The sequence below is a fragment of the Ranitomeya variabilis genome, chromosome 2 (genome assembly GCF_051348905.1).
Source record: "Ranitomeya variabilis isolate aRanVar5 chromosome 2, aRanVar5.hap1, whole genome shotgun sequence".
NCBI lineage: Eukaryota > Metazoa > Chordata > Amphibia > Anura > Dendrobatidae > Ranitomeya > Ranitomeya variabilis.
In genome coordinates, this window is record NC_135233.1 from 226,872,729 (window position 1) to 226,900,550 (window position 27,822).

The following is a 27,822-nucleotide window of genomic DNA, read 5'->3' on the forward strand; positions in this document are numbered from 1 at the left end:
CAGCCTGTTTGCATTGCAGGATTATCTGGAAATGAGCATTACATTTGTGCAGAATTGGACTTCATACATTACCCTCATAAGGCAAATTGTCTTATGTAATATCAATGTCTGGTCTACACTTATTACAGTAATCACTGTGTATTATAATTACTGTAAGCCATCTGTTGTGAACACCCCAACCTGCATCCATCTTCCCACCCATTTCTTTGGCAGCGCTTACCATCATCTATCATGATTTTGCAGTCTGCGATACGTCTGACCCAGATGGCTGATAAGATGTCAGGCTGATATATATTTTAATATTCCACCCTGATTACACTCTAGTGAGCACAATTAATACGTCTGCCAATAATTTACTACTGAGTAAACCTGTAATAATGTAATATTTTCTGAACATTTTACTTTAGTCCCTTGCATACAATATTTTGCAACACATGGGCTTACAATTAAGGGCTCACGATTAATGTTGCCAAGGTCCATTGACACCAGGTAGTCGCGGCTTCCCACGTACATCCTATCCTGATCCTGGTCTAGGAGAAGGATCCGATAGTCACTGGTATTAAAGCCGAAGCTGAAGAAGCGCGCGGTGCGGGACTCCATGAGCTCTGCAGAAAGACACAGAAAGCGACACCAAATTAACATTGCAAATTAGTGGACAGACATCGCAGAAACTTATATAATCAGACACAGATTTATACAGTGGGGAAAATAAGTATTTGATACACTGCTGATTATGCAAGTTTTCCCACCTACAAAGAATGGAGAGGTCTGTACTTTTTATCATACGTACACTTCACACGTAAGAGACAGAATATTTTTTATTAAAAAAAAAAAATCACATTGTATGAATTTTACATAATTTATTTGCTTTTTATTGCATGAAATAAGTATTTGATCACTGACCAACCAGCAAGAATTCTGCCTCTCACAGACCTGTTAGTTTTCCTTTAAGAAGCCTCCTACTCTGCACTCCTTACCTGTATTAATTGACACCTGTCCACACCCAGCCAATCACACTCCAGCCTCTCTACCATGGCCAAGACCAAAGAGCTGTCTAAGGACACCAAGGACAAAATTGAAGACCTGCACAAGGCTACAGAACTACACAGGAGGACCTGGCCAATGACCTGAAGAGAGATGGGACCACAGTCTCACACATTACCGTTAGTAACACACTACGCCATCATGGATTAAAAGCCTGCAGGGCACGCGAGGTCCCCCTGCTCACACCAGAAAATGTCCAGGCCCATTTGAAGTTCACCGATGACCATCTGGATGATCCAGAGGAGACATGCGAGACGGTCATGTGGTCAGATGAGAACAAAATAGAACTTTTTGGTATCAACTCCACTCGCCGTGTTTACAGGAAGAAGAAGGATGAGTACAACCCCAAGAACACCATCCCATCTGTGAAACATGGTGGGGGAAAGCTCATACTTGGGGATTGCTTTTCTGCAAAGGGGACAGGACGACTGCACCCTATTGAAGGGAGGATGGAGTCATGTATTGCATCATTTTGGCCAACAACCTCCTTCCCTCTGTAAAAGCATTGAAGATGGGTCGTGGCTGAGTCTTCCAAGCATGACAATGACCCAAAACACACATCCAGGGCAACTAAGGAGTGGCTCCGTAACAAGCATTTCAAGGTCCTGGAGTAGCCTAGCCATTCTCCAGATCTGAACCCAATAGAAAATATTTGGAGGAAACAAACTCAATGTTGCCCAACAGCCCAAAAACCTGAAAGATCTGGAGAAGATCTGTATGGAGGAGTGGGCCAAAATCCCTGCTGCAGTGTGTGCAAACCTGGTCAAGAACTACAGAAAACGTCTGATCTCTGTAATTTCAAACAAAGGTTTCTGTACCGAAGATTAAGTTTTGCTTTTCTATTGTATCAAACACTTATTTAATGCAAAAAAAAATGCAAATTCATAATGTAAAAATCATACAATGTGATATTCTGGATTTTATTTTTAGATTCTGTCTCTCACAGTTGAAGTGTACCCATGATAAAAATTACAGACCTCTCCATTTTTTGTAGGTGGGAAAACGTGCAAAATAGGCAATACTTATTTTCCCCCACTGTGTATGTGGGTGTGTGTATATGTATGTATGGTTACACACACATGATAAACATAGTACCATACAGCTGCCCATACATCATAAATACAAGAGATGTGGTTCCATAAAGCAGGTCAAACATCATATACACAAGAGATGTTTTACCATACAGTGGCATTACACAGCTGCTCATACACCATACATACAAGAGATATGGTACCATACAGCCACTTGTACACCATACAAACAAGAGAGGTGGTCCCATAGAGGCCCCCATACAGGCGACATAAAAGAAATATGGTACCATACAGCCGCTCATACACTATACAAAAAAATGTGGTACTAAGTAGCCCCCCATACAGTCGACATACAAAAGATGAGATACCAGCTGAATGTAAGCAGCATCGCTGTGTAATTGTCTGTACATTCAGAATTAATTACATATTTTGTATCCCATACACAGACCTGATCTTATCTACTTTTACAACCAATCGTGACACAAATGACTAAATACTCCCTAAAAATAGAGTGCACCTTCCCCTTTAAAAATCAAGGTTACTTATAATGTTGACAAGGTGAATGCATTGTCAGACAGACCTATACATCATGAAGATCATAATCTATCCCTCTATGCAATATTAATTTTTACCTACACATTTAAAATGAATTATTCATGTTGATACGGGTCTACTCACTGTGGTATTTTATCATAATAACATTAGGAGCCGGCAGCTGGAGTATAACAGAGAATAAATAGTGAGCTATGCTAAATCCGCTGTAACAGAAGCCAACAGCTATATTCACTCCGATAATGTGGCGCAATCCATTAGCAGAAATATGTGCGCCTCACGGTAAGTAACGTACGTACACCTCGGCCCTGGGTCACTGAGATATACGAGTATGGTAGCTTGCGTCTACTAAACAAATTCCATCAATATCCCCTAAGGTCTTACAAATTGATTCCCTGAAGTGTGATTCAAACCCAGATTAATTCTATTTAGTCCTTCAATCTGATATCCTGATCCCGGGGCCCTATTGCGGAACTATGGGAGTTTTGAGCTTAATTCCTCCCATCTCACAATTATCTGATGTAATGTTGTGCAGTGCCTCACACACATATGCACTGACACCAGCGGCGCGGCGTGGAGATTTATGAGCATGGCACATCCTATCTGTACCAGTGGTCGTACTTCTGCTGCTGAATGGCTTGATCATAATGTAATTGTATACATGTTGATATCGTGGTTGAACAGTGCGATCCTAATGCTATGAATTTCCCCCTGCATATCCCGGATGAATGATGTACAATTGTTGTAGTGGCTTTTGTCCAGCCTGGATTAATGCGAATACTTGATGAAATCCTATCCAAAACGAGATCAAAATCTATTTAAAGATCTTGTTGGTGCCCAAGTTAATGTTCGGTCAGTTTGGCGAAACACATCAATTAAAAATGTCCCATGGATCAAAAATAATAATAAAAAAAAATAAGTGCACAATGATCGTTACTGATACATGATGATGTGAGATTTGGAAATAGGAATTAGCGGGGGGGAAACAATGTAACGATTGCAGTTGATATTTCCAGTGCTGGGGGGGGGGGGAAGTGAATCATGGCCTACAGTTAGCAACATTGGCAAATAAATTTGCATACATGCACATATATGGTATGGGAAAAAAAAAGGTATTTGCACCTAGACCTTTTTGAAAAATGGTCCAAAATTTGGAGCAGTTGGATCCGAATGTTACATTAAGCGTGCGAGTCAAGGATGTGTAAAAGAGAGGAAAAAGGCGACGACTTAAAAAGTACCAGCGTGCCCCAAATTGCATCCAAACTCAGTCAAAGAAGTGGGGCAATGTAAGCAAACTAACAGAGTTCATGCATGAGCCGCTGATAGAATTTGGCCATTTTTAGACTTTTTAGTCTCAAGTCTGCGCTGTCTAAATAGTAGACAGATGTGTTTGCACCTAGATCTGGACAAAGATTGATCCAAAATTTGAAGCATTTTGGAACGTAATGTTGCACCAAGTTCTAGACTCAGTTATAGCTACTGTGACACTCATCCAACAAGTAGACATTGCTTAGCAAGAGATAAAGGGGCAGTGGCCTAAAAATGAGACAACATGCCCCAAATTTCAGGTGCCATGTAAGCCAACTAATAAGTGTTAGAAAGTTAGACAAATGTATCTGAGGCTTTATTCACATATCAGCATTTTGGATCAATATTTGTATGCCAAAACCAGGAGTGTCTCCAAAACACAGAGCATGTGTCAATCTTTCAATTATAGTTTTTTCCCCTTTAATTTCCACTTTTGGTTTTGGCATACAAACACTGACACAACATACTGACGTGTGAATAAGTCCTAATGATGCACCAGATATATCAGATGAATGTGGAGGGTTTTCAGATTAGCGAATTAAAGCATGCGCTGTCTAGTGAACGGGATTAGTAAATGTGCCCCATTGTTTCAACATGATGACGGATATTTGTCTGCAAAAATCACATTTTACAATACTGACGGCTTTTGGATAAAACGCACAATATTCGTACTTCTTGACAACTTAATTGAGAGCCCAGGATATAAACATTAGAAACAACTTTATTGTTTAATAAATGGCCTATGATCCTTCAGTCGCAAGAGTCTATCAGTCTTGCCTCGTTATACTGGAATTAATCAGGAGTGATTTTTTTGTGTGTGTGCTTCCCACTGACTTTTTGTGATGAGTCCTGCGGCCAGGTCAGTATTCCTACCTGCTGGCAATCCCGGCTCCTCTTTTGATTAGCCGGCCTGCGGTGTGAAACACACATGATGTAGAGACAGGCCAACTAATCACATGAGGAGCCAGTAATGCCGGCAGGTAGGAGTCAATTTGCAGGGCTACCATTTGGAAGCCACAAAATACTTGTCTGACCGCTGGACCTGGGTTCTTGTGAATCCATTCGCTCATCTCTGACTACTCTCCTACACACCTCTACAATAATGATACAAGTATTGCATACCTCACGTCGTTTCCCATCGAGTACTGTTTACAATGATCTTCCCATCATCGTTGGAATTTTCTTTTAACGGGGAAGTGCGAGAGAGCAGGAGGCACTTGAGAAAAGTAGCGAAGTGATGTTTCTGGGAAGGTATTACTCACAAGGGGAATTTTTATGAGTATTACAAGCATAGGGAATTCCTAATATTGGGCTATGCACACAACCCAAGAATCAGTTCAGTAACTAGTCCGATCCCGTAATTGATTGCGTTTATTTTATTCTTTTTCCATCCATCTGGCTGACAGATGAGAACAATTTATTATGCAGCTGAAAGCACAAAACAAATCTTTACGTTATCAGCAACTGTCAGAAACATGGATCAATAGATAAAACTATGGGCCGTAAGAAGGGGCCCAGGTTCTCAGCTCATGCCACCAGCATTTTTTCCAATCCAGTTAAGTTTGTAGAATGATCTTTTATTTTCTTATTTAAAGGGGGTCCGAATCTCATATATCTCCACCCATACATGCACTCAACTCGACAGCGCAAACGTGTGTTCTCAATGAAGCAAGGAGAGAAAGGCTGATTTCATGAGACCCATCAGTACAGTACATCGCAGTCTGCACTCAGATACACGGATGTGTGAAATCAGCGCTGGTCGCTGGTTTACACCTCTGGGGTGTCTCCCACAAGAACAAAGGATTGGCCATGGTGAAATTCGACATGCTGGACCCTCTTTTACTACAACACCTGTTGTCAGCGGAGAGGACAGGCCCATACACAATAAATAGTAGCCTGGACCAGTGAAAAATAATATGTTTGGCCGACAGTTACTATATATCCTGTTGGGGAAAAAAAATCACACATTAGATGGCTTTCTAGTAATACCGGTAACTACATTGGAGGGGTCATCTGAGGGCTTATCACAAAACTATAAAACTAAAACAGACATTTTTTTCTGGTCAGACAGAGATGACAGAATGTCTGACTGATCCCGATAAAATTACACCTTTCTACTACAGGCTGGACAAAATTTAGAATATAAATTGGAGAAATATGCATTTTGCAAGTTACCTTTAAGTCTTCCCTCTAAAAATTACAACTATTGCAACTGTCCCGTATGTCCTTAAATATTACGTCAATCATCATACATGAAATCACCCATATTTATGAAAGTGTCTCGAAGAATACATTAAGTAGTCAAATATTTTCCAGCATCTGTACAGATGTGATGTCTATAGCAGAATAAAGTCAGGTTGATATGGAGCAGTTTGGTGAAGCTTCTCACCTGCATCCCCACATTGTGTATTTCAATGCACCATAGATTTACAAAGTGAACAACCTCTTTAAGTGCATCCCATCCAGTATGTGTCTAGTAAAAATGGTGAGCATATGGCCATGGACATTCTGCCAACTTTGCCAAAAACGTGGAGCCTCGGCTCGTACAGAGATGCTTATTTCAATAGTGAGAGGGTTGCAATCTGCTCTTCTCTTATACTAGGAGATAAACTTGATCTGTTCGATATACAGTACAGACCAAAAGTTTGGACACACCTTCTCATTTAAAGATTTTTCTGTACTTTCATGACTATGAAAATTGTATATTCACACTGAAGGCATCAAAATTATTAATTAACACATGTGAAATTATATACTTAAAGGGAACCTGTCACCCCCCCAGGCATTTGTAACTAAAAGAGCCACCTTGTGCTGCACTAATGCTGCATTCTCGCAAGGTGGCTCTTTTAGTTCTTGTTCTGGCACTGCTGCAAAATTCGTTTTTGAAATTTGTCCCTCATACCTCGAAATCGCCACAGGGGCAGGTCTTTCCCCCGGCCTGCGCTGTAAGTTCGAAGGGCAGCGCAGGAGCCGAGGACGCTATTGAAGGAAGAGGAGGCGGCGCCCAGAGGTCATGAGTGACGGCTGTGAAGCATCTGGATTAGGGGGGAAAGACCTGCCACCGTGGCGATTTCGAGGTATAAGAGACAAATTTCAAAAACGATTTTTGCAGCAGTGCCAGGAACAAGAACTAAAAGAGCCACCTTGTGAGAATGCAGCATTAGTGCAGCACAAGGTGGCTGCTTTAGTTACAAACGCCTGGGGGGGTGACAGGTTCCCTTTAACAAAAAAGTGTGAAACAACTGAAAATATGTCTTATATTCTAGGTTCTTCAAAGTAGCCACCTTTTGCTTTGATGACTGCTTTGCACCCTCTTGGCATTCTCTTGATGAGCTTCAAGAGGTAGTCACCGGGAATGGTTTTCACTTCACAGGTGTGCTCTTATCAGGTTTAATAAGTGGGATTTCTTGCCTTATAAATGGGGTTGGGACCATCAGTTGTGTTGTGCAGAAGTCTGGTGGATACACAGCTGATAGTCCTACTGAATAGACTGTTAGAATTTGTATTGTGGCAAGAAAAAAGCTGCTAAGTAAAGAAAAACGAGTGGCCATCATTACTTTAACAAATGAAGGTCAGTCAGTCCGAAAAATTGGAAGTACTTTGAAAGTGTCCCCAAGTGCATTTACAAAAATCATCAAGCGCTACAAAGAAACTGGTTGACATGAAGACCGCCCCAGGAAAGGAAGAACAAGAGTCACCTCTGCTTCTGAGGATAAGTTTATCCGAGTAACCAGCCTCAGAAATCGCAGGTTAACAGAAGCTCAGATTAGAGACCAGGTCAATGCCACACAGAGTTCTAACAGCAGACACATCTCTACAACAACTGTTAAGATGAGACTTTGTGCAGCAGGCCTCATGGTAAAATAGCTGCTAGGAAACCACTGCTAAGGACAGGCAACAAGCAGAAGAGACTTGTTTGGGCTAAAGAACACAAGGAATGGACATTAGACCAGTGGAAATCTGTGCTTTGGTCTGATGAGTCCAAATTTGAGATCTTTGGTGCCAACCACCGTGTCTTTGTGTGATGCAGAAAAGGTGAACAGATGGACTCTGCATGCCTGGTTCCCACCGTGAAGCATGGAGGAGGAGGTGTGATGGTGTGGGGGTGTTTTGCTGGTGACACTGTTGGGGGTTTATTCAAAATTGAAGGCATACTGAACCAGCATGGCTACCACAGCATATTGCAGCGGCATGCTATTCCATCCGGTTTGCGTTTAGTTGGACCATCATTTATTTTTCAACAGGACAAATGACCCCAAACACACCTCCAGGCTGTGTAAGGGCTATTTGACCAAGAGGGAGAGTGATGGGGTGCTACGCCAGATGACCTGGCCTCCCCAGTCACCAGACCTGAACCCAATCGAGATGGTTTGGGGTGAGCTGGACCGCAGAGTGACGGCAAAAAGGCCAACAAGTGCTAAGCATCTCTGGAAACTCCTTCAATATTGTTGGAAGACCCTTCCTGGTGACTACCTCTTGAAGCTCATCAAGAGAATACCAAGAGTGTGCAAAGCAGTCATCAAAGCAAAAGGTGGCTACTTTGAAGAACCTAGAATATAAGACAATTTCAGTTGTTTCACACTTTTTTTTAAGTAGAAGATGCATGTGTTAATTCATAGTTTTGATGCCTTCAGTGTGAATGTACAATTTTCATAGTCATGAAAATACAGAAAAATCTTTAAATGAGAAGGTGTGTCCAAACTTTTGGTCTGTACTGTTTATATATGACAAGGTTAACATCAACTGAAAAGTAACTCATCCGATACCCGTGGTGTTTTTTTGCTATTAAATTGATGTACGTCTCATATAAATACAACATTTCTAGCTATACACACTAGTAAGATGAAAATATCCTTGGCTTTAATCAGGATTCTTGGTTTACTTCATCTTGCGGAATCTAGAAATAAACAAATTAGACAAGCTCCAAATTTGGACAGGAGTAAAAAACATTTGAGGAAATCAGTAAACTCCAGGAAGATGTAAACTGCATGAAAAAATAAACACTGGCTATCTTTATAAGGAGAATTCAGCTGAGAATTAGATTCCCTTACTCGCTCACCACAAACGCCAGCTACATCTACACCTCAACTATGCACAGCTCTATAGAAATTGTAGGGATGCACCAACTACTGCACGATCAGCTCTATCCTCACGTACTGTATCCTCACCTATCCCTTGTAGATTGTGAGCCTTCGCGGGCAGGGTCCTCTCTCCTCCTCTACGAGTTGTGACTTGTATTGTTCAAGATTATTGTACTTGTTTTTATTATGTATACCCCTCCTCACATGTAAAGCGCCATGGAATAAATGGCGCTATAATAATAAAGAATAATAATAATCCCAGCACGCTTCAAATAAAATCACTTCTTCATTCATTCATTTTAAAAGCCTTAAAAAAAAATACACCAGTGCAAGGAAAAAAAGGGGACTTCTACTGCTTTTCAAACACCATGGCCATAAAACGCGTTGGTGGTCCCGTTTTGCTCTTTGCCCTCTTTTTTTATGACATCTAGAATGGGTAAATAAACAAGTTATTTTATTTGAAGAGCACTGAGATGTGACCCCACCATTTCCATATTTCTGCTGCTACCCGTTTGGTAGACAGAATACTTTGCACTCAATTTTAAGGTGATGAGGACGTCATATTGAATCATTGGATTGAACTGGGAAGTGGTGAGGTTTGTTTTTGTTTTTTTCTAGGCACGCCTCTGTATGCTCAGTGTTCAAGCATTCCATCAAAAAGTATAAAATGCCTCTGACAGAAAGCTTAGGCATGTGGCATAACTTGCCCATTGGGTGCCACTGGAAAATAAATGATGTGAATTAGGATGTATAACACCTAGTGAGTAAAATATACCATCATTACAATGTTTGAACTTATTTATTGTATTTTGTTTTTCTAGAATGGAATTACATTTGAGGGACCATGGGGCGAATGTGGAGTGGTACATGAACGTTAGCGATACATATAGATGTGGGGATGTAGGAGATGATGAATGTCTCTTATGTTAATGGTATATTGGACAGAAATAAGATTCTTTACTCAATATTATTATTGTCTCAGTAATACTCGCCTTGCAAGTATCAGCACACTATACACAGGACCAAGTCCATCTTCATGCATACAATGTGGCTTTTTGTCATGCTCTATTATATTTGCCAAATATCCTATTGTTAAGATCATTTGATAATTTAGTTGTTATGCAAAAAAAGTGAAACTGTGAGGTAGCCCAAAAAAATCCAGTAAAAAAAGAAAAAAGTGGTTTATTACATCCAAAACATGCAACACAGACAGCAATGTTTCAGATTTTCAGCTCTTCTATAGTGCCATTTTAACTCTGCGGCTTTACAGAATTTTTTTGAGGGGTGTTACTCTGTTCCATTTTTTTTTTTTTTGAGGGGGTGAGGGATATTACTCTCATGGATTTTAGTTAACCCTTTTGCTCCCGTCCATCTGGATGTGTCGTACAGTGCTGTTTCCCATCATGTAGGTGTTTCTTTTTTGCATAAATTGTGTTGATAAATAACCCCATTTTCATCTGTGCTTACAATGGGAAGCGTGATGGCCTGATGTCCTAGTCGGGCGGAGCAGTGCTGAAAGAAAATGCACTCCCAAGAAGAATTCACCACATTCAAAAAAGCAACTTTCACATTCAAGTCGGCCCTCACCTACCCTACACAGTTCTACTTCACATCTCTCATATCTTCTTTATCCCACAACTCCAAACAATTCAAATCATCACCACTTTTAACTTCTTCCTCCACCCACCAGTGACCCCTCCGACCTCCCTCATCCCTCCAGATGACTTTGCCGCATATTTCAAAAATAAGATCGACCAAACAAGACAAGTCTTTACTGCACAACCACCTACGTATCACAGACCAGTGCTCCTCCCCATAACCTTCCTCCTAACCATCACTGAAGGAGAGCTTCCTCATCTACTCTCCAAATCGCACCTAATAATTTGTGCACTTGACCATCCCTTTTCATCCCATCTCCTCTCCATCATGTTTATCCCGGCCCTATCCCCGCTCTTTAACCTATCATTAACTTATGGTACCTTCCCATCTGCTTTTAATCATGCCACAATCACACCTATCCTGAAGAAACCATGCCTCTATCTGACCTCTACATTCAGCTATCGTACGATATTGCTGCCTGCGTTTGCCTTCAAACTCCTTGGACAGCATGTCCATGATGCCCTTTGGTCCCATATAACTCACTCCTTGACAACCTACAATCTGCCTTCCATCCCCACCACTTCGCCAAAACTACCCAGACCAAAATTACTAACAACTTACATACTGCCAAAGCTAACAGACAATTTTATATAGGCCTCCTTTTAGATCTGTCCTCTGCCTTTGACACAGTCAACCACTCCATACTACTACAGATTCTCTCTTACCTTGGCGTCAAAGACCTTGCCCTCTCCTGGATCTCCTTATACCTGTCTAGCTGCACATTTAGCATCTCCCACTCCCATGCTACCTTCTCATCCCACCTCCTCTCTGTTGGTGTCCATCTATACCTTTGGCCCGGGACAACTCAAAGTTCCATGGCTTCCAGTACCATCTGTACGCCAAGGACAATCAGATCTACCTCTCCGGCCCAGATGTCACCTCTCTGCTGTTCACAATGCCAAAGTGTCTATCAGCCATATCCTCCTTCTACTCTCAAGTCCTAAAACTCAATGTGGACAAAACTCGAGTCATCATCTTTCCTCCATCTCACCTAACCCCCTATACAATCTATCACAATTAATGACACCACGCTCTCCACAGTACCAGAAGTCAGCTGTCTCAGAATAACCCTCGACTCTGCCATGTCCTTCAAACTGCACGTCCAAGCTCTTGTCACCTCCCGCCGCCTCCAGCTCAAAAATATTTCTAGAATCCGCCCTTTCCTCAACCCTCAATTTACTAAAAATGTGCACACCCTCATCATTTCACACTTCGACTACTGCAATATTCTCCTCTGTGGCCTCCCTGCTAACACTTTCGCACATTATGTTTTGGGCGGTTTCTCTGCTGAGAGCACAGGACTACTTCACTGCACCAATGCGAGAATGGATGTAGCCATATACCGTAAAATCCTGAGTGACAACCTCCTTCCCTCCGCCAGGACATTAAAAATGGGTTGTGGCTGGGAATTCCAGCAAGACAATGACCCAAAACACACTGCCAAAGCAACAAAGGAGTGGCTCAAAAAGAAGCGCATTAAGGTCATGGAGTGGCCTTGCCAGTCTCCAGACCTTAATCCCATACAAAGCTTATGGAGGGAGTTGAAGCTCCAAGTTGCCATGCGACAGCCTCAAAATCTTCATTATTTAGAGATGCTCTTCAAAGAGTGGACCAAAATTCCTCCTGACGTGCACAAACCTCATCATCAACTACAAAAAACGCCTGACTGCTGTGCTTGCCAACAAGGGTTTTGCCACCAAGTATTAAGTCTTGTTTGCCAGAGGGATCAAATACTTATTTCTGACTGCAAAATGCAAATAATTTTATATAATTTATACAATGTGATTTTCTGGAATTTATTTTTGATATTCTATCTCTCAATGTTAAAATTAACCTACCCTTAAAATTATAGACTGCTCATGTCTTTGTCAGTGGGCAAACTTACAAAATCAGCAATGGATCAAATACTTATTTCCCCCACTGTATATCTCCAAACTTATCTCCCAATATCTTCTATCACGCAACTGCCAGTCCTCCCAAGACCTCCCTCTCTCCTCCACACTCATATATTCCTCACCGAATCACCTCCAAGAATTCTCTCCCCATCCTCTGAAATTCTGTACTGCACCATAATTTACATTTGAATTTTACATGTAACCCCTTATGTACAGCACCACTGAATCAATGGTGCACTAAAAATAAATAATAAAGTCCATTTACTTTTGGCTGAATGCAGCTGATCTTGGATTGGTGCAGGTGGTTGTGGTATTGATGTTGCTGCGGTCCCTATAGATGCTCGCCGATTTTAAGGGATTGGATTTTCTTCTGTCGACATTGACGCGCACATGAACTTTTGTAGTGCAGGCTCTGGTCTCTGATTGGTTTATACACCCTAAATAGTGGAAGGGAGGGGCGACCTGGGTTCCTCTAATTGGTTTACATATGTAATGGGTGTGTTATTTGCAGAGCGGTTTACCTAAATCCCAATGATTGAGGTTTTCTATCTTCTGAATGAGGAGGATCTTAATGCAAACTTATTATAGCAAGTAAACCCTCAGTATTAAACGTCCTTATTACGCCAATCTTGATACAGGTACGTCAAGCTTTCTTGATTTTTAAGGGAATGCAAAGATTATTATGTGCTAATTATCAACTGGCTGAACGATTTTAGTACTTATGGAAACATTAAATAAAAAATTAATAAAATGTTATGACCTGAAATTTCGTAATTAAAAAGGTTTCAAGCAACATAAAATGTCATCATAATCGTCAGACTTCCTATTACTTGCTGCACCTGTTTAGGCAGCAGGTTTAATCCTTAATTAATGATGGCTGGGTCGTTATAGCAGATGGGTGAGGACGTTTTATCACTAGTCAGCAGTACAGGGTGTGTAGATGAGTCTGTGATACTGACACTGACTCACACTGCTAACTAAAATAATTTTGCTTAGCAAGGAAAAGGGAAAAAAAGACACAATAACATCCCATTCTACAGTTGACCTATGGATAAAATAAATATAAATAGTTAAGAATATTTGTAAAGTTACAAACTGTATTATACTCCAGAACTGCACTCCTGATTACGCTGAAAAAGCCACCATGCAAATACATCACTTATCCCAAGTTACATCTTGTATTATACTCACCGCCACTCTTATCCCATCCCTAACCCACCTCTTCAACCCACTTCTGGTACCTTCCCTTCTGCTTTCAAACATGACACAATCACGCCTACCCTTAAAGGGAATCTGTCACCCCATTTTTGACCTATAAGCTGCGGCCACCGCCATAAGGGACTTATCTACAGCATTACAGAATGCTGTAGATAAGCCCCCGATGTAACCTGAAAGAGAAGAAAAACAACATAGTAACATTGTTATTAAGGTTGAAGGAAGACTTTAAGACCATCTAGTTCAACCCATAGCTAACCTAACATGCCCTAACCTGTTGATCCAGAGGAAGGCGAAAAAACCTATGTGGCAAAGACTAAGCTTCACATTGGGGGAAAAAAATTCCTTCCCGACTCCACATACGGCAATCAGACTAGTTCCCTGGATCAACGCCCCATCAAGCAATCTAGTAAATATACCCTGTAACATTATACTTTTCAAGAAAGGCATCCAGTCCCCTCTTAAATTTTAGTAGTGAATCACTCATTACAACATCATACGGCAGAGAGTTCCATAGTCTCGCTGCTCTTACATTAAAGAATCTGCATTTGTTATTATGCTTAAACCTTCTTTCCTCCAGACGTAGAGGATGCCCCCTTGTCCCTGTCTCAGGTCTATGATTAAAAAGATCATCAGAAAGGTCTTTGTACTGTCCCCTCATATATTTATACATTAAAATAAGATCACCCCTTAGCCTTCGTTTTCCCAAACTAAATAGCCCCAAGTGTAATAATCTATCTTGGTATTGCAGACCCCCCAGTCCTTTAATAACCTTGGTCGCTCTTCTCTGCACCCCCTTCAGGTCAGCTATGTCTTTCTTATACACCGGAGACCAGAACTGTACACAGTATTCTAAGTGTGGTCGCACTAGTGACTCGTATAGAGGTAAAATTATGTTCTCCTCATGAGCATCTATGCCTCTTTTAATGCATCCCATTATTTTATTTGCCTTTGTAGCAGCTGCCTGACACAGGCCACTGAATATGAGTTTGTCATCCACCCATACTCCCAGGTCTTTTTCATCGACTGTTTTGCCCAGAGTTTTAGAATTAAGCACACAGTTATACATCTTATTACTTCTACCCAAGTGCATGACCTTACATTTATCCCCATTAAAGCTCATTTGCCATTTATCAGCCCAAGCTTCTAGTTTACATAAATCATCCTGTAATATAAAATTGTCCTCCTCTGTATTGATTACCCTGCAGAGTTTAGGGTCATTGGCAAATATTGAAATTCTGCTCTGTATGCCCCCTACAAGGTCATTAATAAATATGTTAAAGAGAAGAGGGCCCAATACTGACCCCTGTGGTAACCCAATGCTAACCGCGACCCAGTCCGAGTGTACTCCATTAATAACCGCCCTTTGTTTCCTATCCCTGAGCCAGCTCTTAACCCATTACTTGCCAAATTAAATTTTTTACAAGTACGGATTTTTCAGAAAAGGGCATCCCAAAATTCAATTAAAAATGACAATGACATGATTTCCTATTTTGAAAACATTAATTTTACAAACGCAACACAAAAAATTGGACCTAATTATAAAATCTTAGTTGCTATAAGCTAAAGATTAGGCGTCCCAAAAAAAGGACATTGGTAGATAATGGGATAACCCACTTACACATATTTTCCCCTATCCCCATTATTCTCATTTTATGTATCAAACTTTTGTGTGGCACCGTATCAAAAGCTTTTGAAAAGTCCATATACACTACGTCCACTGCGTTCCCTTGGTCCAGTCCGGAACTTACCTCTTCATAGAAATTGATCAGATTTGTCTGACAGGAACGGTCCCTAGTAAACCCATGTTGATATTGGGTCATGAGGTTATTCCTCTACAGATACTCAAGTATAGCATCCCTAAGAATGCCCTCCAGGATTTTACCCACAGTAGAGGTTAAGCTTACTGGCCCATAATTTCTGAGTTCAGCTTTTGTCCCCTTTTTGAATATTGGCACGACATTTGCTATACGCCAGTCCTCTGGTACAGACCCTGCTATTATGGAGTCTTTAAAGATTAAAAATAATGCTCTATCAATGACTGTTCTTAATTCCTGCAGTACTCAGGGGTGTATCCCATCCGGGCCCGGAGATTTGTCAATTTTAGTGATTTTTAGACGCCGCCGTACTTCCTGCTGGGTTAAGCAGGTAACACTTAATGGGGAATTTTTGTTATCACTGATCATATTGTCTGCCATCGGATTTTCTTGTGTAAATACTGATGAAAAAAAGTCATTTAGCATATTGGCTTTTTCCTCATCCACCATTTCACCCAGACTATTTTTAAGGGGGCCAATGCTATCATTTCTTAGTTTCTTACTGTTTATGTAGTTAAAGAATATTTTGGGATTATTTTTACTCTCTCTGGCAATGAGTTTCTCTGTCTCAATCTTAGCTGCCTGGATTTGCTTTTTACAGAATTTATTTAATTGTCTGTATTTATTTAATGCCTCATCACTACCTACTTCCTTTAATTCTCTAAATGCTTTCTTTTTGTCCCTTATTGCGCCCCTTACAGCTCTATTTAGCCATATTGGTTTCCTCCTATTTCTAGTATGTTTATTCCCATACGGTATATACTGTGCACATGTCCTATCCAGGATGCTAATAAACGTCTCCCATTTTCTTTGTGTATTTTTATGTCTCAGGATATCGTCCCAGTTAATTGCACCAAGATCATCTCTCATCCGTTGGAAATTTGCCCTCCTGAAGTTTAGTGTCCTTGTAACCCCCCTACTACCCATCTTATTAAAGGATACATGAAAACTTATTATTTTGTGATCACTATTCCCCAAGTGACCCCCAACCCTTATATTTGATATGCGGTCTGGCCTGTTGGTTATTATTAGGTCTAGCAGTGCCCCCCTCCTTCTTGTTGGGTCCTGAACCAGTTGTGAAAGGTAATTGTCTTTCATAGTTGTCAAATTCGATTACCTTTGCTGGAACTGCAGGTTTCTGTTCCCCAATCTATTTCAGGGTAGTTGAAGTCCCCCATAATAATGACTTCTCCTTGAGTCGCACCTTCATCTATTTGCTTTATGAGGATATTCTCCGTAGCTTCCATTATTTTTGGAGACTTATAACAAACCCCTATCAGTAATTTATTATTTTTCCCCCTCCCCTTATCTCCACCCACACGGACTCTACATTTTCATTAGATTCACCTATATTATCACGCCGGATGGGTTTTAAGGATGATTTTACATATAGACACACCCCTCCCCCTCGCTTATCCATTCGGTCATTTCTGAACAGACTATAGCCCTGCAAGTTAACAGCCCAGTCATGGCTCTCATCCAGCCATGTTTCAGATATCCCCACCATGTCATAATTATGCTCCAACAACATTAATTCTAATTCGTCCATTTTGTTGGCAAGGCTTCTGGCATTAGTATACATGCACTTTATGTATCTCTCTGTACCTCTATTCTTTCTTAAATTATTAACGGTTCTAACCCCACCCCCCATGCCACCGCCACCCCCAACTTTCTTATTTGTGCCCAGGTCTCTATCTGTACTATCTTCCCCTCCTATAAATTGAATACCCTCCCCCCAATCCCTAGTTTAAACACTCCTCCAACCTTATGGCCATTTTCTCTCCCAGCACAGCTGCACCTTCCCCACTGAGGTGCAGCCCGTCCCTAGCGTAGAACCTGTAGCCAAATGAGAAGTAGGCCCAGTTCTCCAGGAACCCAAACCCCTCCTTCCTACACCAATTCTTGAGCCACTTACTAACCTCCCTAATCTCCCGTTGCCTCTCTGGCGTGGCACGTGGTACAGGCAGTATTTCGGAAAATACCACGTTGAAGGTCCTTGCTTTCAGCTTGCAGCCTAATTCCCTGAAATCGTCTTTAAGGACCTTCCACCTACCTCTAACTTTGTCATTTGTGCCAATGTGCACCATGACCACTGGGTCCTCACCAGGCCCTCCCAGAAATCTGTCCACCCGATCAGCGATGTGTCGGACTCAAGCGCCAGGTAGGCAGCACACCGTTCGACGATCCCTGTCTTTGTGACAGATTGCCTTTCTGTTCCCCTAATAATTGAATGCCCCACTACCAGCACCTGTCTGGCCTGCCCTGCTCTCCTATTTCCCTCCTTACTGTAGCAGTCACTCCTCCTGCTTTCAGAGAACATGCCTGGCTGCAGCAGTGCTACCCCTGTACTGGCACCCACCTCATCTGCCAACTTAGCAAACTTATTGGGGTGAGCTAGATCAGGAATAGCCTCCCTGGCACTGTTCCCTCTACCCGGCCTTCTGACTGTCACCCAGCACACTGCTCCACTGTCCTGCAGCCCCATCCTACCATCCCCCCCTCATCTATCCCATTGAGCATCTGCTCAGTGAGCAGAAGACTCCTTTCCATATTGTCAAGTTCAGGTCAGAGAGGCCTGGCGCCTGAACACTGCAGTACTTTGGTCTGCCCTCAACAGGGCAGACAAAGTACGTACCTGCGCAGGAGCCGCGACAGGAAGCAAAGAAGAGGACTACATCGTATGAAGATGGGAGGCGCCGGACCCGGACTGCAACACCCACCGGACCGGATCAGGACCGCCCCTGGGTGAGCATAATCTAAATTATTTTTCTTCTCTTTCAGGTTACATCGGGGGCTTATCTACAGCATTACAGAATGCTGTAGATAAGCCCTTGATGGCGGTGACCGCAGCTTATAGGCCAAAAATGGGGTTACAGATTCCCTTTAAAAAGCCAACCTTCGATTCAACTGCTGTGTCCAGCTATCGCTCAATATCGCTGCTCCCGTTCGCTTCCAAACTCCTGGACAGCATGTCCACGCTTTCTTAACTTTTCTCCCATATCTCATCTAACTCTCTCTTTGAGAATCTACAATCTGGTTTCTGCCCCATCACTCAACTGAGACTGCCCGGACCAAAATTACCAACGACCTACTTACAGCCAAATTTAACGGACAATACTCTATACTTCTCCTCCTAGACCTGTCCTCTGCTTTCGACACAGATGACCACTGCCTCCTACTACAGATCCTCTCCTCCTTTGGCATCAAAGACCTCGCCCTATCCTGGATCTCCTCATACCTTTCCAACTGCACATTCAGCATCTGCCACTCCCTCACTACCTCCTTATCCCACCCTCTCTCTGTTGGAGTCTCCCAAGGCTCTGTTCTAGGAGCCCTACTCTTCTCAATCTATACACTCGGCCTGGGACAACTCAAAGTACTATGGCTTCCAGTACCATCTATATGCTGATGACACTCAGATCTACCTCTCTGGCCCAGACATCACCTCTCTGCTGTCCAGAATCCCGGAGTGTCTATCAGCCATATCCTCCTTCTCTTCTCGCTTCCTCAAACTCAGTGTGGACAAATCTGAACTCCATCTTTCCTCCATATCACAGATCTTGCTTACCTGATCTATCTATCGCAATTAAAGACACCACGCTTTCCCACGTACCAGAGTCCGCTGCCTCGGAGTAACCCTTGTCTCTGCCCTGTCCTTCAAACCACACATCCAAGCTCTTTCCACCTCCTGTCGCCTGCAGCTCAAAAATATCTCCAGAATCCGTCCTTTCCTCAACCGTCAATCTACTAAAATGCTTGTGTATGTCCTCATCATCTCCTGCCTCGACTACTGCAACATTATTTTCTGTGGCCTCCCTGCTAAACACCCTTGCACCTCTCCAGTCCATCCTTAACTCTGCTGCCAACTAATTCATCTCTCTCCTCACTACTCCTCCGCTTCCCCCCCTGCAAATCTCTTCACTGGCTCCCATTCCCTCAGCGTATCCAGTTCAAATTACTAACACTGACCTACAAAGCCATCCATAACCGGTCTCCTCCATACATCTCTGAAGTAATCTCCCAATATCTTCCATCACGTAATCTCCGGTCCTCCCAAAACCTCCTTCTCTCCTCCACACTTATTCGCTCCTCACCCAACCGCCTCCAAGTCTTCACACGAATATCCCTCATCCTCTGGAATTCTTTGCCCCAACACGTCCGACTATCACCCACATTCGGTTCCTTCAGACGGAACCTGAAAACCCATCTCTTCAGGAAAGCCTACAACCTGCACTGACCCCGCTGCCTCCTCACCACTATCGGAGCTACCGCCTCACCAACACCGGAGCTGCTGCAACCCTCAACCTATTGTCTCCTTCCCCACCATCCTGTAGAATGTAAGCCCGCAAGGGCAGGGTCGTCACCCCTCTGTATCAGTCTGTAATTGCTAGTCTGCTTACTGTAAGTGATATCTATAATTTTTATGTAACCCCTTCTCATTGTACAGCACCATGGAATCAATAATGCTATATAAATAAATAATAATAACAATAATAAATACTCCCAAACTCGGTTCTAATGGAATCACTGGGTACATATATTACTTATCCTGCACTGATCCTGGGTTACATCCTGTATTATACCCCAGAGCTGCACTCACTATTTTGCTGGTGGAGTAACTGTGTACATACATACATAACGGGGTCTACCAAGCTGGGGTACCTCTTTCAGTACCACCCCGTGTTTCAAGAGGTCCACTTTGCTCTGGCTGGAGTCTGAATGAAGGACGCTGGCTGGAATTCCTTGATTAAATGAGAGCATATAAAAGCTGACTGCTTCTCCACGTATTTCCAGTCTCACACTTTATTCACAGAACACAGAATATATCACACAGATACAGAGGGCAGGCCCATTGAAACGCAGGCCAGACATACATTACAATAGCCGCAGGGGGCCGGAGCCTGCCAATATTTACTGTGGGAATTACAAAGGTAGGGGAGGACAGAAGGGGAATATCTTGTCTCCTCTGCCCAGGGGCGCAGCCTGTGGGCTGATGCATTAGGGACATATATCTCACATGGAACCTATTATATATATATATATATATATATATATATATATATATATATATATATATATATATATACACTCACCGGCCACTTTATTAGGTACACCTGTCCAACTTCTTGTTAACACTTAATTTCTAATCAGCCAATCACATGGCGGCAACTCAGTGCATTTAGGCATGTAGACCTGGTCAAGACAATCTCCTGCAGTTCAAACCGAGCATCAGTATGGGGAAGAAAGGTGATTTGAGTGCCTTTGAACGTGGCATGGTTGTTGGTGCCAGAAGGGCTGGTCTGAGTATTTCAGAAACTGCTGATCTACTGGGATTTTCACGCACAACCATCTCTAGGGTTTACAGAGAATGGTCCGAAAAAGAAAAAAAATCCAGTGAGCGGCAGTTCTGTGGGCGGAAATGCCTTGTTGATGCCAGAGGTCAGAGGAGAATGGGCAGACTGGTTCGAGCTGATAGAAAGGCAACAGTGACTCAAATCGCCACCCGTTACAACCAAGGTAGGCCTAAGAGCATCTCTGAACGCACAGTGCGTCGAACTTTGAGGCAGATGGGCTACAGCAGCAGAAGACCACACCGGGTACCACTCCTTTCAGCTAAGAACAGGAAACTGAGGCTACAATTTGTACAAGCTCATCGAAATTGGACAGTAGAAGATTGGAAAAACGTTGCTTGGTCTGATGAGTCTCGATTTCTGCTGCGACATTCGGATGGTAGGGTCAGAATTTGGCGTAAACAACATGAAAGCATGGATCCATCCTGCCTTGTATGGAGCATCTTTGGGATGTGCAGCCGACAAATCTGCGGCAACTGTGTGATGCCATCATGTCAATATGGACCAAAATCTCTGAGGAATGCTTCCAGCACCTTGTTGAATCTATGCCACGAAGAATTGAGGCAGTTCTGAAGGCAAAAGGGGGTCCAACCCGTTACTAGCATGGTGTACCTAATAAAGTGGCCGGTGAGTGTATATATATATATATATATATATATATATATATATATATATATATATATATATATAAATAACTGCATAACATATTCTGGGTGCTGGGGGGTTCTGTAACACGGCTCCCCCTTTCAGCGACGCGATCGGCATGCAGTGTCTGATCCTTAACGGATCGGTTTGGGGATGACCGAAGTTTATGGGGTTGGTACAAGTTCTTCTTGTCGACTTAGTCCATCGGCGTTACCGTTGTGTTTGCCGGGTCTGTAGTGGATGGTGAAGTCCAGAGGTTGTAGGGCTAAACTCCACCGCAGTAATCTGGCGTTGTCTCCGGAGACCCGATTAAGCCAGACTAGGGGATTACGGTCCGTTAGGAGGGAAAAGGGTCGTCCATACAAATATGGTTGTAACTTTTTGAGTGCCCATACTACTGCCAGGCACTTCTTCTCGATGGCCGCATAGCTTACTTCACAGGGCAGTAGTTTCCAACTTAGGTAAGCTACCGGGTGTTCTTGGCTGTCCGGCCCAACTTGGCTCAGTACTGCCCCCAATCCAAACATAGAAGGGTCTGTGTGAACAAGGAAACTTTTAGTTGGATCGGGTGCGGCCAATACAGGGGTATTGGTGAGGGCGTCCTTTAGCTGGCGGAAGGCTTCCTCACACTCTGAGGTCCAGGTTACCTGGCGGGGTTGGTTCTTACGGGTCAGATCAGTGAGGGGCTTGGCTACGCTGCTGTAATTGGGGACGAATTTCCTGTAATACCTTGCTGTCCCTAGAAACGCCATGACCTGGGTTTTAGTGCGTGGGGTGGGCCATTTGGCTATGGCCTCAATCTTGGCTGGTTCTGTTTCCCACTTCCCACCCAATATCCTAAATACTGAACCTCCGCTTTGCCCACGTGACACTTGTTTGGGTTCAGGGTGATTCCGGCCTTGTGGATCCTGTCTAATACTGTCTCTAGGTGATTTAGATGCTCTTCCCATGTCACGCTGTAGATGGCGATGTCATCCAGGTAGGCACACGCATAGTCCTGGAGACCATCCAGAAGCCGGTCAGCCAGCCTCTGGAAGGTCGCAGGGGCATTCTTCATCCCGAATGGCATAACTCAAAACTGGAATAAGCCGAACGGGGTGACAAATGCAGACTTGGGAATAGCGTCAGGACTAAGGGGAATCTGCCAGTAGCCTTTGCATAGATTGATGGTGGTCAAATACTTTGCCCCCGACAGCCGGTCTAACAGCTCATCCACGCGCGGCATGGGATACGCATCCATCACAGTTTTCTCATTGAGCTTACGATAGTCTACACAAAACCGTGTAGTCCCATCCTTCTTGGGCACTAACACTACAGGGGATGCCCAGGGACTATCTGGTTCTTCAATGACCCCTAAACGCAACATCTCTCGTATCTCTTGTCGCATCCCTTCTTGTACAGACTCAGGGACACGGAAGGGGGGTTGTCTCAGGGGGGTCTGATCCTGGGTCTCAACCTTGTGTTGTGCCAGGTGGGTGTACCCCGGTCTCCCTGAAAACATCCTCTGTTGCTGCCTCAACAACGCCTCTGCCTGCTGTCTCTCCCGGGGACCTAGGTCTTCACCCCCGTGTACCTGGTCCCATGTTTTAGACTGAGTCCTCTCCCCTAAGACATCAGGCAAGGGAAGTCCGGATAAATCCTCTGCTTCAGTTGCACAGATGGCCACTACCTCTTCAGGGCGCTCCCGGTAGGGCTTCAGCATGTTCACGTGGAACATGCAGATAACCCTGGGGTCGTCACAATCGGCGACATTATAGGTGGTGTCAGCTATTTTCCCCACTACCTGGTAGGGCCCCTGCCATGCAGCTTGGAACTTGTTCTACCTAGTGGGTTCTAACACCAGGACCTTCTGTCCTATCTCAAAGGTGCGTTCTCTGGCCCTCTGATCGTACCATACGCGCTGGCGCCGTTGGGCCACCTGCAGGTTCCCACGTACAGCCTGGGTCAGCTCCTGTAGGCGGTCCCGGAATTCCAGCACATAGGGTACAATAGGTACCCCTTCTATAATGCCCTCCCCTTCCCAGTGTTCTAGCACTAAGTCTAGGGGTCCCCTTACCCATCTCCCGTAAACCAATTCGAACGGGGAGAACCCCGTGGATTCTTGGGGCACCTCCCGATAGGCAAACAGGAGGTGAGGCAAGAATTTCTCCCAGTCCCTGTAGGTCCTGGTAAAAGTCCCAATGAGTTGTTTTAACGTCCTGTTAAAGCGTTCACACAACCCAATGGTTTGTGGGTGGTACGGGGCGCTTCTAATGGACTTTACGCCACACAGCTTCCACAGTTGGTTGGTCACCTCTGCTGTAAACTGGGTACCCTGTAGTGATGTGTCGTTCGCGAACGAGCCGACACAAAGAGCCGGCTCCCTGCTGTGAACGACGGGAGCCGGCACGCTAGTGAGAGCTACTATAATTCCTGAATGGCTCTCACTGGGCGTAAAATCCCGGGCTTCGGCATGTGTAACTCCGCCCACCTGAACAAAACCCCGCCCACTCTTCAATTTAATGTGTCTCTAAAGAAGTGGGCGGAGTTTCTGCGGTAGGTGGGCGGAGATTCGGACGCCTGAACAGGGATCCATTTAGGATCCAAAAAGAGCCGTTTTGTGAGCCGAAAGAGCCAGCTCTTTTTGGTGAGCGGAGCCATGAGAGCCGGATCACCAAAAAGAGCCGGACTGCCCATCACTAGTACCCTGGTCCGAGATAATCTCCTGGGGAAATCCAACCTATGAGAAAACCTGGAGCAGGGCAGCCGCCACCGTCTCTGCCAGTATGTTAGGTAACGCAACCGCCTCTGGATACCAAGTGGCATAATCTACCACTGTCAATATTTACCTTTTCCCTGATGGACTGGGTTTGGCTAACGGCCCTATCAGATCGACCGCTACTCAGCTAAATGGTTCCTCCACAATGGGGAGGGGGTGTAATCTGGCCTTGCATCGATCTCCCCTCTTGCCAATGCGCTGGGAACTGTCACAGGTCTAGCAGTACTGACGAACATCATAGGTTACCCCCGGCCAAAAGAAGTTTTGTGTCAGACAATGCCTGGTGCGACTGACGCCGAAGTGCCCGGCCAAGGGTATGTCATGAGAGATTCGCAGTAACTCCTGCCTATACTTCTTGGGAACTACCAGCTGTCATTTTATAGTGGGGCTCGTCCCTGTGTGGTGCTGCTCTGTGATCCGGTAGAGGAGTCCCTGCTTCCATATAAACTGTTCCCCTTCCAGTACCCCTCTCCCCTCCTGTGCCTTCCCATGATATCCCTCCAATGAAGGATCCTCAAGTAACTCCCTCTTAAATTCATCTGGAGTGGCCCAAGAAATGTGTCTGGCTATGGGAATACGTGTAGGGCTGGGATGTCTTACCTGGGCCTCCTCTGTGTGTGATTCCACCTCCGCAGCTTGAGCTTGTTTCCTGGTGGTGACAGGATATGTCTCAGCCAGAGGGGCAACCGAGAAGGCAGATTACATGGGCCCCAAGTCATTTCCCAGCAAGACATCTGCAGGCAAATCCTCCATCAAGCCGACCTCAACAAGGCCATCCCCGACTCCCCAGTTCAGGTGAATCCTGGCAGTGGACAGTCGATGTATGGCTCCCCCTGCTACACGGACTGCCACTGTCCAGTCAGTCTTCTCTTGGTCCCGGACGAGATGAGGCTTCACAAGGGTCAAAGTTGCTCCGGAATCTCTTAGTCCCTGCATGCGTTTCCCATTAATCCACACGACCTGCTTATGCTGTTGTCGATTATCTGCCCGGGCTGCCTGCACGGGGTCTACTTCATGCAGCACTTCCTCCATTTCTTCCACCCCTTGGTTAGTTGTAGCCCCCAATGCCAGGTCAGCTTCCCCTTGGTAGCAGTGTACAGCGGCCCGGCTGAAGGTAGCTGTTCCTGCCTTTGGCCACTGGGTATGCCGAGTCTGGTTGGGACATTGTCTTTGCAGGTGGCCCAGCTGACGGCAGGTGTGGCATCGCGCCCCAGGGGAACTGTGGAAGGCCAGGTTTCTAGCTGGTCCCCTTACAATCTTCGGTGGTTTGGGGCCCTCCAGGTCCATGGGCGGACCCTTAGTGACCATCTTTGATCCAGACAACTGAGGCCTCCTGGGGTCATGATGTTCATCGGCCAGACGAGCGGCTTCCTCAAGAGTCATTGGCCGCCTGTCCCGAAGCCATTCCTGTGTCTCGGGGGTTAGTCCATTAAAGAATCGTTCTAACAAGAAGAGCTGGAGGACGTCCTCCTTAGTGGTTGCTTGGCTCCCTTGTACCCACTGTAGCAGTGACCGCCGTAATTTACAGGCCCATTCAGCGTGGGTATCGGTTACTCGTTTTATAAGTCCGCGGAACTTTTGGCGGTATGCCTCTGGTGTCAGCGCATACCGGGCCAAGATCACTTCTTTGATCCGCTCATAGTCCATACAGTCCTCATCAGGTACCCTGCGATAGGCGTCCGTTGCCCGGCCGGTCAGCTTGCTGGCCAGAATCTGAACCTGTTCCTCCGGCTTCACTTGATGAGGGGAACACTGCTGCTCAAAGTCCTGCAGAAAGCCATCAATGTCTTCCTCCGCCTCCCCCACCTGTCGGAAGGCATTATACTGGATCTTTTTGTGGCTTACTGTTGAAGGTACCTGGTCGGAGGCCAGAGCTCCCCCTTCTCGCTGACTCTCCTCTCTCCGCTCTGCCATCTCCATCTTGGCCAGCTCCACTTTGGTCCGCTCTGCCATCTCCATCTTGGTTAGCTCTATTCTGGTCCGCTCGGCCATTTTTTTCTTCAGATCAGTACGCACATCAGCCATCACCTCTCGTATGATCTCTACTGCAGGGTTTGGGCCATAGAACGCCAGTCTGTTCTTTACCTCCCTCTGGAATTCAGTCTCCTCCACGTTCACATTGGGGGGCGCTGCACCGTCGTGTTTCATGATGGCTGCTATCAAATCCGCTTTTGTTTTGTTGCTGGCGATTAACCCTCGGGCTTCCACCAGATCTTTTAATGTAGTCCTCTTTAACTTCTGGTAGTTGTTTTCCATTCATTCCTTTCCTCCTGTAGAAAAGGTATCAGATCCCGCTGTCTGCCACCAGTGTAACGGGGTCTACCAAGCTGGGGTACCTCTTTCAGTACCACCCCGTGTTTCAAGAGGTCCACTTTGCTCTGGCTGGAGTCTGAATGAAGGACGCTGGCTGGAATTCCTTGATTAAATGAGAGCATATAAAAGCTGACTGCTTCTCCACGTATTTCCAGTCTCAACACTTTATTCACAGAACACAGAATATATCACACAGATACAGAGGGCAGGCCCATTGAAACGCAGGCCAGACATACATTACAATAGCCACAGGGGGCCGGAGCCTGCCGATATTTACTGTGGGAATTACAAAGGTGGGGGAGGACAGAAGGGGAATATCTTGTCTCCTCTGCCCAAGGGCGCAGCCTGTGGGCTGATGCCTTAGGGACATATATCTCACATGGAACCTATTATATATATAAATGACTGCATAACATATTCTGGGTGCTGGGGGGTTCTGTAACACATCACATTACTTATCCTGTACTGATCATGAGTTACATTCTATTTTATACCCCAGAGCTGCACTCACTATTCTGCTGGTGCAGTCACTGTGTAGATACATTACATTACTTATCCTGCACTGATCATGAGTTACATCCTGTATTATACTTCAGAGCTGCACTCACTATTCTGCTGGTGCAGTCACTGTGTACATATATTACATTACTTATCCTGCACTGATTATGAGTTACATCCTGTATTATACTCCAGAGCTGCACTCACTATTCTGCTGGTGCACTCACTGTGTACATACATTACATTACTTATCCTGCACTGATTCTGAGTTACATCCTGTATTATACTCCAGAGCTGCACTCACTATTGTGCAGATTATTATTGGATTAAGTCTATTTTTCTGTAAAAAGACTCATGCATAACAATTTAGCTGAATTATAGTTTATTATATATATTATTAATTATAATTTATAGTTTTTCTTACACGAGTGTGTACAGAGACTATACACTTCCCACAATGCAAATTACTAAACTAGAGAGATGGTCTACAGTGACTCCTGGGTGATAGCAGCTTTGATGTCTGCAGAATTGCGAAATCGGCTCTGGAGGTATAATATAGGATGTAACTCAAGATTAATACAGGGTAAGTAATGTAACGTACTGTATGTACACAATGACTGCACCAGCAGAATAGTGAGTGCAGCTCTGGAGTATA

General features: G+C 44.3%; 1 protein-coding gene across 2 annotated transcripts in view; it reads right to left on the reverse strand.

Moving 5' to 3' along the window:
• LOC143805059 (semaphorin-3F-like) overlaps window positions 1–27,822 on the reverse strand; it is a 196,618-nt gene that overhangs the window by 53,592 nt on the left and 115,204 nt on the right. For both annotated transcript variants that reach the window (XM_077283859.1, XM_077283860.1), the window contains one exon: window positions 445–605. In XM_077283859.1, the coding sequence (XP_077139974.1) occupies window positions 445–605 (161 nt within the window). The remainder of the gene's footprint in view (window positions 1–444; window positions 606–27,822) is intronic.